The 16,807-nt window shown below is 41.7% G+C and overlaps 1 protein-coding gene across 3 annotated transcripts in view; it reads left to right on the top strand.

Moving 5' to 3' along the window:
• LOC103113137 (ubiquinol-cytochrome-c reductase complex assembly factor 1) overlaps positions 1-15,865 on the top strand; it is a 116,129-nt gene extending 100,264 nt beyond the window's left edge. For all 3 annotated transcript variants that reach the window (XM_060188841.1, XM_016187953.2, XM_007522644.3), the window contains 2 exons: positions 10,588-10,701; positions 13,594-15,865. In XM_060188841.1, the coding sequence (XP_060044824.1) occupies positions 10,588-10,701; positions 13,594-13,728 (249 nt within the window). In that variant the 3' untranslated portion in view covers positions 13,729-15,865. The remainder of the gene's footprint in view (positions 1-10,587; positions 10,702-13,593) is intronic.
• Positions 15,866-16,807: the final 942 nt, after the last annotated feature.

Here is a 16,807-nt window from a genome sequence, read left to right as displayed (position 1 = left end):
ATTGGTGATTAAGAAGATGAGAGAGAGCGCACACCATTCTGTCATATGCAATGCTAGGGGTTGAATTTGGGACTTCATGCTTGCAAGTCAAGTGCTCCACCTGTTAAACCACCTTCCTGGTCACAGCAACATACACTTTTTTGTTACAGTGCTCATTTAAAAAAAAATGCGTGCAACTGTATTTAAATAGTTTGACATAGAAAGCAGGTCACTTACCTCTCCTACCCAATTCTCTGTGTAGAGGAAAACTTGAATAGTGACTGTCCTTCCAGACCTTATCTGTGCATACACAAACATTTGTATTTACTTTCTTTATACAAATGGCAATTAAACTACATATAGTATTTTGTACCTTGCTTTCAGAGATATATGTACATAGATATATATCATGGGCATCCTTCTACATCAGAACATTTAGATATGTTTATGTTTGTTGTTGCCAGGGCTTCACTGCTCCAGGCCAACCTTTTCAGAGACAGAGAGAAAGGGAGAGACACCACAGCACCATAGCTTCCCTAAGTGTCGTGGGGTGTCCTAGGTGAGCTGTCTTACTGGACCTTTCTCATTTTTTTAATTATTACACATAGCATAAAGCTTACTATTTTAACTATTTACAAGTGTATATTTTAACGACATTAACTCACATTGTTGAATAATTATCATCACCATCTGTCTTCATAACTTTTTTCATCTTTCCAAGCAGAAAATCTATAACCCATTAAATACTATCCTCCCATTCTTCTTCTTCTCACCACTTCAGCCTCCTGGCCACAATCATTTTCGTATTCTGTCTCTGTGGTTTTGACTACTTTTAAATGACTCATGTAAGTGGAATCAGTACTGACTTTTTTTGTTCTTTAGTAATTGCCTTCATCTGGCATAAGATCATCAAAGTTCATCACTTTGGCTGAGTAAGGATTTCTTCTGGGTATCTCCTGTGTTTACATTTCTTTTGCCTAGCATGGTGCTTGGCATGTGGTAGTTGGAGAGCAAGGAAGGGAAGACATGCATAAAAGGATGAAAGCAAGGAACTAGATCCCAGGCTGGAAGAAATGATATAAGCCTGAAGATTAAGTCTTTAAAGAATTGAGATAAGCTTACAAAAATTTAAGTTAAATGGTTTGCATGGGGTCATGGGGCTAGTTAAAATTAAGATTTCCTGATTCACAATCTACCAGATCTCCTCAATTATACTAAGACAATTTAGATTGCATACCACATACATTGTTAATTTAACATGATTATTTTTTGGGTAAGGGGTGTGAGTTGAAAAACTACCTACATATACACATTAATTGCTAAATAATTCTGATTTCAGAAATCTTACATTGTTTTTGTAAATGAGCCTTAGAACTGAATAGATTTTCTTTTTTATCAGAGCAGGTCTTTTTTGATGGTGGTGCCAGGGATTGATCCTAGTATCACCAAGCTAAAATTCTCTTTCTGTTAGCTTCTGTTGAGTCTTTATTACAGGTGATTCAATTGACTCCTTTCACCATTATTAATAGAGATTTTCTGATCTTGTCTCTTTTCTCCCACTCCCACTCCATCTTGACAGAACCATCTTTAAAACACCCCCCGATTTTAACCCAGGACCTCTCACATGCACAGTACTCATGTGAGTAGCCTCCCTGGCACACCTTTTTGTTCTCTTGAGAAAGAGGGGGGGTGTAGAGACAAGCACTGCAATATTGCTCCACCATTCCTAGAGCTCCCCCAGTGTCATCCATGATGTTCCCATGTGGTGCCAGAACTTGAATCCAGGGTATTGTTCATGGTAGAACATGTGCTTTACTGGGTGAGTGATCATTGAGCCTTTTAAAATCTAATTCATGTGCAGGAAGATAGCTTAATGGTTACTCAGAAAGACTTTTGTTCCTAAGGCGCCAAAGTCTCAAGTTCAATCCCTATACCACCATAGTGCAGAGATAGTGTTTAAAAATAAATCTGATTCATAAAAAGAAAAAAAGATGATTAAAGAGAGAGAGAAAAGCCAGAGCATATGTGATGCTGGGATTCAAACTTAGGACTTTCCCCAAATAAAAGTCTGTCATTCTGTCCTCTGTGCCACTAGGTCTCTCTCTCTCTCTCTTTTTAAATTTTTCTTTATTAGGGAATTAATGTTTTACAGTCAACAGTAAATACAATAGTTTGTACATGCATAACATTTCCCAGTTTTCCACATAACAGTACAACCCCCACTAGGTCCTCTGCCATCCTGTTCCAGGACCTGAACCCTCCCCTACACATCTGCCCCAGAGTCTTTTCCTTTGCTGCAATACACCAACTCCAGCCCAAGTTCTGCTTAGTGTTTTCCCTTCTGATCTTGATTTTCGACTTCTGACTGAGAGTGAGATCATCCCATATTCATTCATCCTTCTGCTTCTGACTTATCTCACTCAACATGATTTCTTCAAGCTCTATCCAAGATGGGCTGAAAATGGTGCAGTCACCGTTTTTAATAGCTGAGTAGTATTCCATTGTGTATATAGGTCACAACTTGCTCAGCCACTCATCAGTTGTTGGACACCTGGGCTGCTTCCAGGTTTTGGCTATTACAAATTGTGCTGCTAGGATCATAGGGTAGGTCCACTTCTAGCCTTTTGAGAATTTTCCAGACTGCTGTCCACAGGGGTAAGACTACTTGACATTCCCACCAGCAGTGCAGGAGTGTTCCTTTGTCCCCACAACCTCTCCAGCATTTGTTGCTGCTATCTTTTCTGGTGTATGATACTCTCACATGAGTGAAGTGGACTAGGTCTAATTCTTAAGCACGTCTGAAAACTGTACTTCAATACATAGGACCTCGTATTTTAGCAAGCACTCTACATAACTTTTAAGAGTGAGAAAGCTTGGCCAGGGAAGTGGCTCAGCTGGTAGAGTACAAGATTTTTATGCTTGAAACTCCTGGTTTGATCCCCAGTGCTGCATGTATGAGTGGTGCTCTGACTTCTCTCTCCCCCACTCTTTCTCATCTGTAACTATTTTATATGAAATAAAAGTAAACCTTTAGGAGGGAAAATGAGTGGGAAATTTTGAGGAAATATGTGAATTACCTGGGATACTTTTTTTTTCATTTTATTTATTTATTTATTTATTTATTTTTAAATAATTTATTTCTTTCTTGGGGAACTAATGCTTTACATTCAACAGTAAATACAATAGTTTGTACATACATAACATTCCCCAGATGCCCATTTAACAATACAACCCCCACTATGTCATTCATCATCTTTCATGGACCTGTATTCTCCCCACCCACCCACCCACCCACCCCAGAGTCTTTTACTTTGGTGCAATACTCCAATTCCATTTCAGGTTCGACTTGTGTTTTCTTTTCTAATCTTGTTTTTCAACTTAGGCCTGAGAGTGAGATCATCCCATATTTTTGGTCTTGCTTTTGTTGATGTGGTGGATCACATTGATTGATTTACGTATATTAAACCAACCTTGCATGCCTGGGATAAACCCCACTTGGTCATGATGAACAATTTTTTTGATATACTGCTGTATCCGGTTGGCTAGAATTTTGTTCAATATTTTCGCATCTATGTTCATCATAGATAATGGTCTGTAGTTTTCTTTTTTGGTTGTGTCCCTGTCTGCTTTTGGTATCAGGGTGATGTTGGCTTCATAGAAGCTGGCAGGGAGTATTCCAGTGTCTTCAATCTTTTGGAAGACTTTTAAAAGTAGAGGTATTAGTTCTTCTTTGAAAGTTTTGTAGAATTCATTTGTAAAACCATCTGGTCCAGGACTTTTATTTTTGGGAAGATTTTTGATAACTGTTTCAATTTCATTAGGTGTGATGGGCCTGTTCATGTTATCCACTTCCTCTTTACTTAGTTTTGGAAGTTGGTAGGTATCTAGGAAATCATTCATTTCTTCCAGGTTCTCTAGCTTGGTGGCATATAGTTGTTCATAAAAGCCTCACATGATATGTTGAATTTCTGCAGTGTCTGTTGTGATATCTCCTCTTTCATTTACTATCCAATTTATTTGGGTCTTCTCCCTTTTTTGTTCTGTGAGTCTGGCTAAAGGTTTGTTGATTTTGTTCACTCTTTTGAAGAACCAAAATTTACTTTCATTGATCTTTTGTATGGTTTTTCTATTCTCAATGTTATTTATTTCTGCCCTAACTTTAGTGATTTCTGTCCTTCTGGTTGCTTTAGGATTCCTTTGTTGTTCTTCTTCTAGGTCTATAAGATGTGCAATCAGGCTGTTTATTTGTGCCTTTTCTTGTTTCCTAATGTGTGCTTGTATAGCTATGAACTTCCCTCTTAGGACTGCTTTAGCTGTGTCCCAAATATTTTGCTAGCTTGTGTCTTCATTTTCATTGAACTCTCGAAACATTTTGATTTCTTCCTTGATTTCCTCTTTGACCCAGAAGTTGTTAAGAAGTGTACTGTTGAGCTTCCACATTTTGGCACTGTTACTAATCTTTTGTTGATTGTTAAGTGTTAGTTTCATTCCACTGTGGTCTGAGAAGATGCTTGGGATGATTTCAGTGCTCTTGAATTGGATGATGCTGTCTTTGTGGCCTAACATATGGTCTATCCTTGAGAATGATCCATGTGGATTTGAGTAAAATGTGTATTCCAGTTTCTTGGGATGAATGACTCTGAAAATGTCCAATAGTTCTAGTTTATCTATCTCTTCATTTAGCTCCCTTATGTCTTTACTGATTTTCTTCCTGGATGATCTGTCAAGTTGAGATAGTGGGTTGTTGAAGTCCCCTACTATGATTGTGTTACTGTTAATATATTGCTGTAGCTCTTTCAGTAGAAGTTTGATGTATTTAGATGGCTTCTCATTGGGTGCATAGATATTAATAATTGTTAAGTCCTCTTGATTGACTGATCCTCTGAGCATTAAGTAGTGTCCTTTCCTATCTTTTTTAATCTTATCTATTTTAAAGTCTATCATGTCAGATATGAGAATAGCTGTTCTTGCCCTTTTTTGTGGGCCATTGGCTTGTATGATAGTTTTCCATCCTTTCACTTTAAGTCTGTGTTTGTCTTGTTGAGTTAGGTGAGTTTCCTGTAGACAACATATTGTTGGGTTGTGTTTTCTGATCCATCTTCCTACTCTGTGTCTTTTAATAGGTGAATTCAGGCCATTGACATTTATTGATATCAAAGATTGAAGATATTTTAATGCCATTCTTATAGAGTTTTAATATATGTCCTATTTGTGGTGGTCTGGTTGTTTATAGGAGACCTTTCAGAACTTCTTTCAGGGCAGGCTTGGTGATGGTTGCTTCCTTCAACTGTTGCTTGTCTGAGAAGGTTTTGATGCTTCCATCTAGTCTGAATGACAGTCTAGCATGATATAGTATTCTTGGCTGAAAGCCTTTCTCATTGAGCACTCGATAGATATCTTGCCATTCTCTTCTGGCCTGTAGTGTTTGTATGGAGAAGTCTGCTGCTAATCTTATGGGTTTTCCTTTGTAGGTGACTCTTTGTTTTTCTCTTGCAGCCTTGAGGATCTTTTCTTTATCCTTATTCCTTTCCATTCTAAGTATGACATGTCTTGGTGTCTTTAGGTCTGGGTTAATTCTGTTTGGGACCCTCTGGGCTTCTTGAATCTTTATGTCTTTGGTGTTGTCTAGACTAGAGAAATTTTCAGCTATTATGGCCTGGAGAATGCTTTCTTCCTCTCCTTCTCTTTCTTCCTCTGGTAAGCCAATAATGCGTATATTGTTTCTTTTGAAGTCATCCCATAGGACTCTGTTGTTGTTTTCAGCATCTCTTAATCTCTTTTTGAGATCTCTTACTTCTTTTTTAGTTGTCTCTAATTCATCCTCAATCTTGCTAATTCTGTCTTCAGCCTCATAGATTCTATTCTCTCTGCCCTCTACTGTTTTCTGGAGTTCATCTATTTTGTTGCCCTGCTCTGATACTGTTTTAGTTTGTTCAGCTAGTTGCCTTCTTAGCTCAGCGATTTCAGCTTTCAGCTCTCTAATAACCATGAGATAATTAGAATTTTCTTCCATATTCTCATTTGTTGTTCCTGCATTTCTGATTACAATTTTTTCAAATTCTTTACTCACTCCTGTTATTATTTCCTTAGCTAATGTTTGGATGTTGAACTCGTTATTTTGTGCTTCACCCTCTGGAGGACTTTTAGCTGGACTCTTGTCCTGGTTCGAGTCTCCAATATTTTTTCTTGTTGTTTTAACCATTTTATATATTATGTTATGAGTTCCCTTTATCAGTACTTTTCAAATTATTGATTACTATTGCCTGGATTGACTTGTGTCTAAGTAATTTAATTAAAGGGTTTACCGTGGTGGAAGTTAACAGTTTTTTCAATCCCTGAGTTGGAGCTCAGTGGTGTAAAAGCCTCTTTTTTTTTTTCCTTCCCTGTAGGCTATGGGAGCCTGAGGGCTTTTAAACTATCAATAGGCTTCTTAGCTTAATCACTGACTCCTGACCAAGAGATAAAGCAAGGTGTGGCAGAGATAATCCAGTGGTTATGCAAAGAGACTTTCACAGCCCCTCAGCTAAGCCACCGAGGTATAGGTCTTCTCCTGAGTTTCCCGGTTAGATCTCTGTCCCCTGGTGTCCCTCCCTGTTGCTGCTCCAGATTCTGAGGGTAGTAGCAATGGAGACTCAGAGTTGCACTTGGTGAGTCTCTGGGGAGTCCTTTCCTCCCTTCAGCTGTCCCCTTGTTGTGGAGCAGACTGGAGGTGGTGTCTCCACTGATAAACTGTTGAACTGTTAGCAGTCATTTAATCTCTCCTTAGGCCCCTGTCTCCTCTCTATCACCAGCCACGCGTGTTTGTACTCACGGGTGATTTACTGGGTTCCTGTGGTCATTCTAGTCCTGTCTTGTTTCGGTCTGGGTGGTCTCCTTTGGTATTCCTAGTTGATCCGGGAGAGGAGAGGAGAGGAGGGGAGGGGAGGGGAGGGGAGGGGAGGGGAGGGGAGGGGAGGGGAGGGGAGGGGAGGGGAGGAGGAGAGGAGAGGAGAGGAGAGGAGAGGAGAGGAGAGGAGAGGAGAGGAGAGGAGAGGAGAGGAGAGAAAGCGATCTCCTGCTCGTAGCTCCGCCTCCGGAAGTCGAATCCTCCAATCCTGGGATACTTTTTTAGAACACCATTGTTTGGGCCCTATAGCCTACAAATTCTGATTTAAGTGTTATGGATAGATATTTGTAGTTATAAATGTTACCTAGGTGCCTTTAATGCTTTCATACAACAGTTTTCCTTATACTTTAACGTGCATGGGAATCACCAGGAGATCTAGGTGGAATTCAGATTTTGACTCAGCAAGACTGGGATAAAACCTGGAGAGTTTTCATTGCTAACAAAGGTGATACGGTGCAGCCAGACTTGATATCACACTGGAAGTTACAATGTTCTAGAACTGTATTGTCCAATACTAGCCACATATGGCTATTTTGACTTAAATTCATTAACTAAAATAGAAAATTCAGTTCATCAACTAGATGTATTGCAAGTGCCAAAGGGTTACTACACTGGACAGGGCAGCTGTGGAGTATGTATTTCATCACTTGAAGTTCATCTTGACAGTACCATTTTGCTGTACTCTTTTCCTAGAATCTTGCTTGGATTATGCCCTCACTGTGCACACTTTTTTAACCTTCTGTCCCTCCATTCAGACCTTCTATGAAGTCTCCCCATTGTGACATGTCCTATCCACCTTTGTTCTTACTACTCTCCAGTGTATATAACCAAGTGGGGCCATTTGCCTGATTGCCCAATAGACAAGCTGACCCTGAGTGCGGCTCTCCTGGGTAGCCAGTGGGGAGTAAGGGCCTGAGGACCTGGGGGCCTGGCTCAGGAACTGGCACCTTGTAGATAGTCCCTGTGTAAATGCAAATTAACACTTTTTTCTTGCTTAGAATGTCCTGCAGCTTTCCAAATATCTTCCCTTTTTATAAGAACCCCCCTCACCTCATGCTGAGGCCCTAAAGTCTCAAGTTCAATACCCTGCACCACCATAGGCCAGAGCTGAGTTTAATAAATAAATAAATAACAAGAGGGTCAGGTGTAGCTAGGTAGCATAATGGTTATGCAAACAAACTCATGCCTAAGGCACTGAGGTCCCAGGTTCAATCCCCCACACTACCATAAACCAGAGCTGAGCAGTGCTTTGGGAAAAAAAGGAAGGTAGGAAACACACACACAAGCCTTCCCAAAGCTTTTCATCACCTTTTTTAAAAATGTTTATTTCACCCATCTATATATTTAACATACATATACTAAATGCCTAATGTGTGATACACTGGGAATCTAGTGGTGGGCAAAAGAAATATGATCTGATTCTTCTCCACTGGAGCTTATCTTGTAATGGAGAGATAGGAAGTAAACAACAAACAGAGATCTGATTACAAACAGAATGCGGAATAGAGGCTAATGGAGAAATGTATTAGCATGGATTGGGAAGTTCACTGAGGGTTTATCATAGAAGCTAAGACTAAGAATGGGGAGCAGCTGTGTACATAGTTTACTTTGGAGTCGCCCTCTCTCATTTGTTCGTGCTGATTCGTTAACAATAAGGTGGAAAGAAGACTGAAGTTGGGTTCATTGATTTACTCAACCATTTTGATTGCACTCCCACTCTTGTTCCAGGTACTGCCTCCTAACTAGAGCTAATTAGGCACCATCCTTTGACCTACCCGTGTATCCCAATCCTAGTTCTACCACCAATTAGCTAGATAACTTGTAAGCTTCAGTGTGCTTATCTTTCAAATGGGGATAATAATATCTCTTCTTGACATATGTAGTCATTAGGAGCCAGGTTTGTGAAAGAACTGAGCGTCTGGAACAGCCAGGTTGTTACCACTTTTTAATCTGAGTTCTGAGTCATCCCTTCTTTTGACTGATTATGAATTCGCCTTTTCCCAGCCAGTTCATCCACCTCTGATTGCCTGTTTGAAGCAGGACATGGTTCCCAGGCTTTTGCTTTCCTATGCTCTGTGTTCATTCCCCAAGTCCTTGTAACATCCGTTCCCAATCCCGTTCCTTCGCATGTAGTACATGTGGGTTGCTGCCAGCAACACTCTGGCATGTGCCCAGAGCTCTGCAGACACAGGCAGGTTGTTGTGTTAGCAAGTAGCTTGAAGAAAATAATGGTGATGTGCCTGAGCCTGTCCTTGACTCCTGTCCTCATCTGCCAGGAGACACTGGTTTTCCTGACTCAGCCATTGTGTCAGGATAGTCTCTTAAGCTGTGGAATTGTGGGGATGGTTAGTAAAGAGCATTTGGAACAGGTGGAATCTTTTTCCAACAAACTGTCAGCACCCCACACTGGGCACAGCTCTCTGTAGCAGGAGGCCTGAAGCCAGACCTCATATAATGTGATGCCCCAGAGACCAGCCTACAGTGTAACATCAAATAGATGATCCTGGGCCTCTGTATAATGATTTACCTCGCATAGAGTCTTTCATGTTTCTTATCTCTTAATTCTCAAACAACCCTTTGTGATGTTATTATGCTTATTTCTCTCATGAGAAACCAAGACTCAAGAAAGGTTAATGGTTTCCCAAAGACTGCACAGCATGAGGTAGCAGAGCTACCTACTTGAATTCAGGTGATCTGATCCTCAGATCCACCTGTTTCAACTATATCCACAGGTCCCTGCCTAAGCTAGCCCCTGATCTTTGTATCTGACATTTCACACTTAACAAAACACCATTAAACTTGTTTTTTGCAATTCAAGGACATTGTGAATAGAGTAGTTGTTTTAGTTTCTATTAAGTAAATGAGTAGGTTGAGAATCAGGTATAGTGAATTGCCCACTATCACTGAACTTGGCAGTGACAAAACAAAAACATGGCCAAACCAACCCTTAGTCACTACTTTAGCTGGTTCTACACACTACTGTAATACCTTAACAAAGCACCTTTCAGTGCCTTTCTCTTAGGTCGCTTTCACCTAGGAAGCAAACCTCCATCTCCAGATTCCTAGAGTTCTAAACTAGAAAAAGACCCTAGTCCATGGCCCAACTACTAACTAGACCCTGCTATTTGGGCTCCCCAGCAGTGCCTCCTCTCTGCTAGGAGAGGTACATAGTGTTTGCACATTCTCTCTGTGGCCGTGGCAATCCTGTCAAACACCTGCAGCTCAAAGCTGAGGCCCTGAGGCCAAGGTAAATGATTCCTTTCCCCCAAAGAGCCAGCTGCCTTGCAGATGTGTGCCCTTGAACCAGGAGAGAAGGTGCAATCTATTCCTACCTCTGGGAACATTATATTGTTTTTTGTTTGGTTGTTTTACTGTTTCTTAGTCTCTTAAGTGTGGTCTGAACCAAGTGGAATATGGCAGAGTGCAGGGAGCTGTGGCTTGGAAAGGTCATTCAGACATGAGTTACGTCTTTATCAAACTCAGGCATTCACTTGGCCTCTCTAGGCTCCTGTTCTTTGTATAAAATAAAGAAGGTTGGCCCAGATTCTCTCTGAAGACTCCTTCCAGTTCTACTATGTAGCTTCCCCCATTTCTCTTGTGGTATTTCTGAGGTTCTTCTGAGCTGACTCTGTGGTTGTTTGCATATTCACAGTATTCCCAGATTTCATATCATTGGCTCTTGTGATACTTCCCAGAAGACCAATTGCTGCACTTTGTTCTAGGGGATCCTTTCTGACGATCATGGGCTGGCTGCTGCCCTCTGGAGAACCTTCTTCAATCAGAAATGCGAAGACCCTCGACAACTTGAATTGTTGGTGGAGTATGTGAGGAAACAGGTAAGTAGCCCTTCACTGCCCCCAAACTCTTGTGAGAAGTGGGCCTGTACTATGATTTGTGTATATTAGACTTTAAGGTGATCAGGAGAGGTTGACAGTCATTCTGAGGAGATTCTGAAGAAATCATGTCAGTAGCAGGCCAATGAAGAACACTACCTGTATCTTAAGAATGGGACTAGAGGGGGCTGGCTGGTGGCACACCTGGTTAAGTGCATATGTTATAGTGTGCAAGGACCCTGGTTCAAGCCTCCAGTCCCTACCTGCAGGAGGAAAACTTTGTGAGTGGTAAAGCAGTGCTGCAGGTGTCTCTCTGTCTCTCTCCCTCTCTATTTCCCCCTACCCTTTTTATTTCTGGCTGTCTCTACCCAGTAAGTAAAGATAACTTTTAAAATGTTAAAAAAAAATTATACACACACACATATACATAGAAGAAAGGGCACCAAGTCTCCTGCCTTTAATTTTTTTTAGTTATTTATTCTCTGCATATTTGGTTGCCTGCTGCATGCCAGGTGCTATTCTGGATCCTAAGCACATAGATCTTGACGGTATAGGCATTACTACCGCCTCTGTAGCCCCCTTCTTTACTCACTTTGATCCCAGGATTCACAATCCCTGTTCCTGATTTCTAGGAGGACTGGGCTGTAGACAGTTTTCTACTGATGCCTCTCAAGCTTCTTCTCACTGGGTACTCTCCACAGACAAGCAGGGTCTCCTCTTATTTCACTCCTCACCCCTCTGGCTTCTATGGCTCCCTGACACAGTAGTTCCGAGGAGGAAACTCCAGAGTGAGGACTGTTTAACTGCATAGTTTTCCTCAAGCCCATGGAGAATTCACTCCTTATGCTCTTCTGACCCTGGATCTTGTACTGTTAGGAACTCATACTTTATAGATAAGTTAGCTGAGTAGCAGGGAAGAAGTTCTCACCATGACTCAGTCTACATCTGGCTTAGAACCCCTGAGTGATTCATTTGACCACCAGAAGCTTTTAACTGTCCCTCATAGCTCATCAGCTTAGGCTGTCCCCTGAGTCATATCTTCACTTCATGAACCTAACCCCTGGATCTGAAGGGGCCTCACTGCACAGTTATTCCCTTGTTCACCTGTATCCATGATCTTCAAGCCTCTAACAACTAGGAAAAGGAAAGCCAAACCTCAGATCTTGAAGAATAGATGGGGCCAACAGGACCAGCTTGTTAATTTCTGGAAAAACCATATACTAAAGCTCTCAAATCCAAAGGGTAGAGAACCCCAGAAGCTGGGACTTCTGTTTGATCATTCTTCAATCCGCCAGAGCTGGGGAGAGGGTATTGTGGCCAGAGGGCCCCACCCATAGAGAATTGAGACTTGCACTGTTGGCTGGACTTGCCCTCAGACAGGAGTAGCAATTGACAAAGCAAATGCTCAGTTTTCTGAGAGACCGGCCCAGAGTTTCCATTTGCCACAGTGCGCTTGTGCCAGGGCCCTCAACAAGAGCACAACTGAGATATTTCTGAGGATTCTAAGGCTGTTACACTAATGCCTCTATAAGTCCAATGTGGCAAAGAGAGATAGGCAGTAGGAAAGCTGATTGGGGCTTTTAAGAAAGTGAGGACTTTGATGGAGACCCAGTTTTGTCAGCAAATCTTTTGAATACTTACTGTGCCAGTACTCTGTTGAGAAAGCAGAAATTAATAAAAACCTGATCCTATCCGCGAGAAGCCTGGTTATAGTTTGGCAAGGAAACCAGTTGGGCACTAGACTAGCTCTGGAATAAGTCAGCCTGTGATGAGATGCAGGTAGTAACAAAGTGCTATGGAAAGACTTAAATTTGACTCAGGAGGTCAAGGAACATCAGAACACTGAGTCTTAAGCAAAATTTAGGCCCTTACCACAATCCACAATGCTATTTGATGTAGATGGCTCAAGACCTGCTCAGAGGCTCTGTTAAGATCTACATATATACGTATATATATATATATATATATATATATATATATATATATATATATATTTTTTTTTTTTTTTTTTTTTTTTTACTGAAGTGCTTAGGGATAGAACCCAGACCCTTGTGCATATGTGATATCACTTAGCGCCCTCCCCAACCCGATTATGTAACCATATTTTCTAACAGGGAGGGAGAGAGAGACAGAGAAATATCAAAGTGCAACTCCACCATCTATGGAGTCACCCCTTGTGCTGTCTGTGGAACTTCTTTATGGTGACAAAGATTGAATTCAGAGCCTTGCACCTAGTAAAATAGATACTTTACCCTTGTAACCATTTCCCTTGCCCCTGTGTTGAAATTTTCAACCTAGGTGATAAGCATTAGGGACAGAAATGGAATAGTTGGGAAGAACGTGTGGGCTTTAGGGAAGATTCTTTCATCTAGTAGCAGTGGTGGGAGTGGACAGGGTGTGGTTGCAGTATCACAAGACTCTCTCAACTGAACACTTTAGAGAGGATGTAAGGAGAGACACGTTCTTGGAGAGAGGCATGACGGAGAGTTCCCTAAAGCCTTCCCAGTGAGCTTCGGTGACACTGTTTCTCTGACCTTTCTTAAATGAAATAATCTGGAAGATCAGAAACTTGTTGTGCCCTGGGAGCTGAACTAGTCAGAATCCTCTTCATGTCCTCTTGCCTTCCTTTTCTTTAAGAGGCTCATTCCTTGTGTCATCTCACATCTGTCCTGCCCTTGTCCCTGTTTTCTGCTTTTTTTTTTTTTTTTGTAATTTTTATTTATAAAAAGGAAACACTGACAAAAACCATAGGATAAGAGGGGCACAAGTCCACACTATTCCCACCACCAGAACTCCACACCCCATCCCCTCCCCTGATAGCTTTCCCATTCCCCATCCCTCTGGGGGTATGGACCCAGTGTCCCTGTCTTCTATTCTCTGTTCTCCCTATTGCAGATGCAGTACCTGGATTCCATGAATGGTGAAGATCTACTTCTCACAGGGGAGGTGAACTGGCGCCCTCTAGTGGAGAAGAATCCTCAGAGCGTCCTGAAGCCCAGTTCTCCAATTTATAATGACGAGGGTCTTTGACAGGCAGGTCCTTCCAAACAGCTGGCTGGCTAGCTTCGAGGAACCACCAGGAGAGAGGTGACTGGCTCAGGACCCTGCAAAATGTAGCCTGAACTGACCTCTGAAACAGCACCTGTCAAGTACTTGACCCCATTTGTGTTGATTTTTCCTCTTAGTATGCCCAAGAGTCTTCATCTGGTGGGGTTCAGTCCTGTGAGAATCCTTAACTCTTTGGGGATACCCTTTTCATCAAGAGAATTCCTGAGCATGAACTCTCTAGCACACACTTCCCAAACATTTTCCAAATGCCAAGGAAGGGATGGGGGTTAGTGAGAAAGGGGCCCTGCCACTGTGACCTGGAGTGGTTTGTAATGCTGCTGAGTCAAGATGGGTAACTATGCTCTGTCCCCCAGCTTTGAGTGGTGGGACTGAGTTGGCCATTAAAAGAAACAGAGATTTCCCTCTGCATGATTCTTTATTCCAGGGTCTTTTAGAAACATACTGAGGTGGCAGTTGCCATAAGCTGAGGAGCACTGCCTAGCTCATGTAGAGAATGGGTGTTGGGGGTAGATAGCATAATGGTTATGCAAAGAGACTCTCGTGTATGAGGGTCCAAAGTCCCAGGTTCAATCCCCCATACCACTATCAGCCAGAGCTGAGCAGTGCTCTGGTAAGAGAGAGAGAGAGAGAGAGAGAGAGAGAGAGAGGAAGAATGGGGGTTGGGTGGGGAGAGGGTCAGGAGGATCTCTGTTAGTGCTTTTGGCTCCAGCTCATGGAGGTAGCACTGATCTGACCAAGGCAGCCTGCCAGTGCCTGTCCCCTGGGACCCAGGAGGTCTCTGATAGCCAAGGGGCTTCTTGGATCCTAGGTTGTTTGAAAAGAGACCTCAAGAACAAAGGTCCCTTTGTTGCCACCATTGAACTGAGTGAGAAATTTGTTCTCTTTTCTCTCATGACTCCTTTTTGATAAGATTTTGGGGGAGAAGAGAACAATCTTCCTGGCTTAGTTGTACCATCCTAGGACCCAGACTTAACGCCCAACTTCTGTAAACTTGCCCACATTTGGAGCATGTGCTAGACAGCCATGTTGGCCTAAGCACATAAGGAGTAGTATCCTCCTCCTCCTCAGTGTGGGTCATCTCTGGAAGGACTTTCTTTAAATTGAAGAAAGGGAGGCGGGGAACCAGGTTGCTCCTCCCCCCATCAAACTTCTTTCATTTAACTTGCTATAAAATGACTCATATAAAGAAACTCTATATGGGTGAGGTATATCCCACTTCTGTGAAAACATTACAAATCAAACCACTTTCTCTGAGTTTATTTAAGATGCTTTTGTTGTGAGCAGAGCTCTAGAATGAAGCCTCCTCTGTATGTATGAGATAATAACACCTTGTAACTCATTACAGCTGGGCACTATTTACATAAACCAGAGCTGAGCTAGGCAGGAATTTGCTGATTAATTTATTTTTAATGGAGTGAAGTATACCATGCACCAAAATAAACTTTACTGTGTGTACCTAACTGCTCCTGGAATGGATGGAAAAATTAATGGAACAGATTTTGGCTCCCAACTCTACACATTAATTCATATATAAAAGTTATTTGAGCTTTAACCCATTTACTGCCCAGGGCAGCTCCCTAGCCACAGATCCCAGCCCACAGCACCAGTTCAGCTACTGGGCTTGCTTTAGAATCATGGTCTCTCCAATTTGGAAGGGAGATTAGAGGTCATTTAATACAGCCTGACCCAGAGTTGGACTCCCCTTCTCACCATTTTATCTGGCCTATGTTCATACATGCCCTATATGAATATCTCCAGCAGCAGATGGTCCCTGCCTGCTGAGCCAAGTCCTGTCTCCAGAAGATGAGTAATTGTCAAACACTCCAACTTGTAATACAGAGCTCATTGCAAACAGCCAAATCAGATCTATCATGTCTGTGTTGTCCTAGAGCCCTCACTTCCTGACCATCCACATCCTTTACTGACTCCCCTCCCCTCCCCTTCAAGATAAAATCCAGACTCACCAGAGGCCACAAGACTTCTTAGTTTGACCCCTGCCTCCATTCCCAGCATGTTTTTATGATCTCTAACCCATTTCTGCTCTGAGCAAACTGAACCACTTGGAGTTACCTGAAAAAGAAAAAAGAAAAAAAAACACTGTTTCATCTACCTGGAATCCTTGTCCCTCCCTCTTCTGACTAAATAAATTCCACATGTCCTCATATATCCTCTGACCTGTCTGCCCCAGACTGTGTCTACCTCCTCCTCTGGTATCAAGTTCTCTCTCCTGCTGGCATTTAGTTTGCCACAATGAAACTATTTCTTGCATACTCACTCTCCATCCTGTGCTGTACAGCTCTTGCATGATGGGCATGGCATTTGAGTCCATCGCCTTTGCTTTTTCATTGCCCAAAAGAATACCTGGTTCATAGTTGGCACTAGTATAAGCTTTGGTAAGTGAGAAAAGGAATGCATAACTGATCACCAGTAATTGTATAAGCCCAACAAAAAGCCTCTTTCTAGACTGTTTTCTCAACCTGACTTGCTATTACCTTTTTTTTAACAATTAAGTACAAAGTGCCTCCTTTGGCCTTTGCATGGGAGTGAAAGACAGATGTTCTTACTAAAGCTTAATTATTTTCTGTTATAAATTATTATTATATAAAATAAGTATAGTCTGAGATTACTTCTTTCCCTCAGGGAGAATGCTTACTAGGAATAATTTCATCATTTATTTCTGCTTTGTATATTTTCAGAAAGGATTAAAGCAAATTAAGAGACAGTTATATGAAACTGCAAAAAGATTAATACAAAGATTAAAAGATAAAATGCAAAATATTGGAGGGAAAGGGGGAGAGTAATTATGTTAGCAAGGCTAGGCTACTATGAGTTGCCAACTTTAAAATGTTACAGATAATAATGTTACAGATAGTGATCTCTAACATTTTAAATGCATTACCTCACAACAGTTCTGTTCTTCTTCTAGCGTTTGCCCTTCTTCCGTAGCCAGTCAACAGCATCAGGTTGAGCCTGATGTAAAGTTTTGAGACCTCCTTTGAATCTGGAGAGGTGGCAGCCGTTGACTATGTGGGTCATTGTC

This window comes from Erinaceus europaeus, chromosome 1, assembly GCF_950295315.1.
Source record: "Erinaceus europaeus chromosome 1, mEriEur2.1, whole genome shotgun sequence".
Taxonomy (NCBI): Eukaryota; Metazoa; Chordata; class Mammalia; order Eulipotyphla; family Erinaceidae; genus Erinaceus; species Erinaceus europaeus.
Note: the sequence above shows the minus strand (reverse complement) of the source record. Positions and strands in the feature narration are given on the sequence as shown.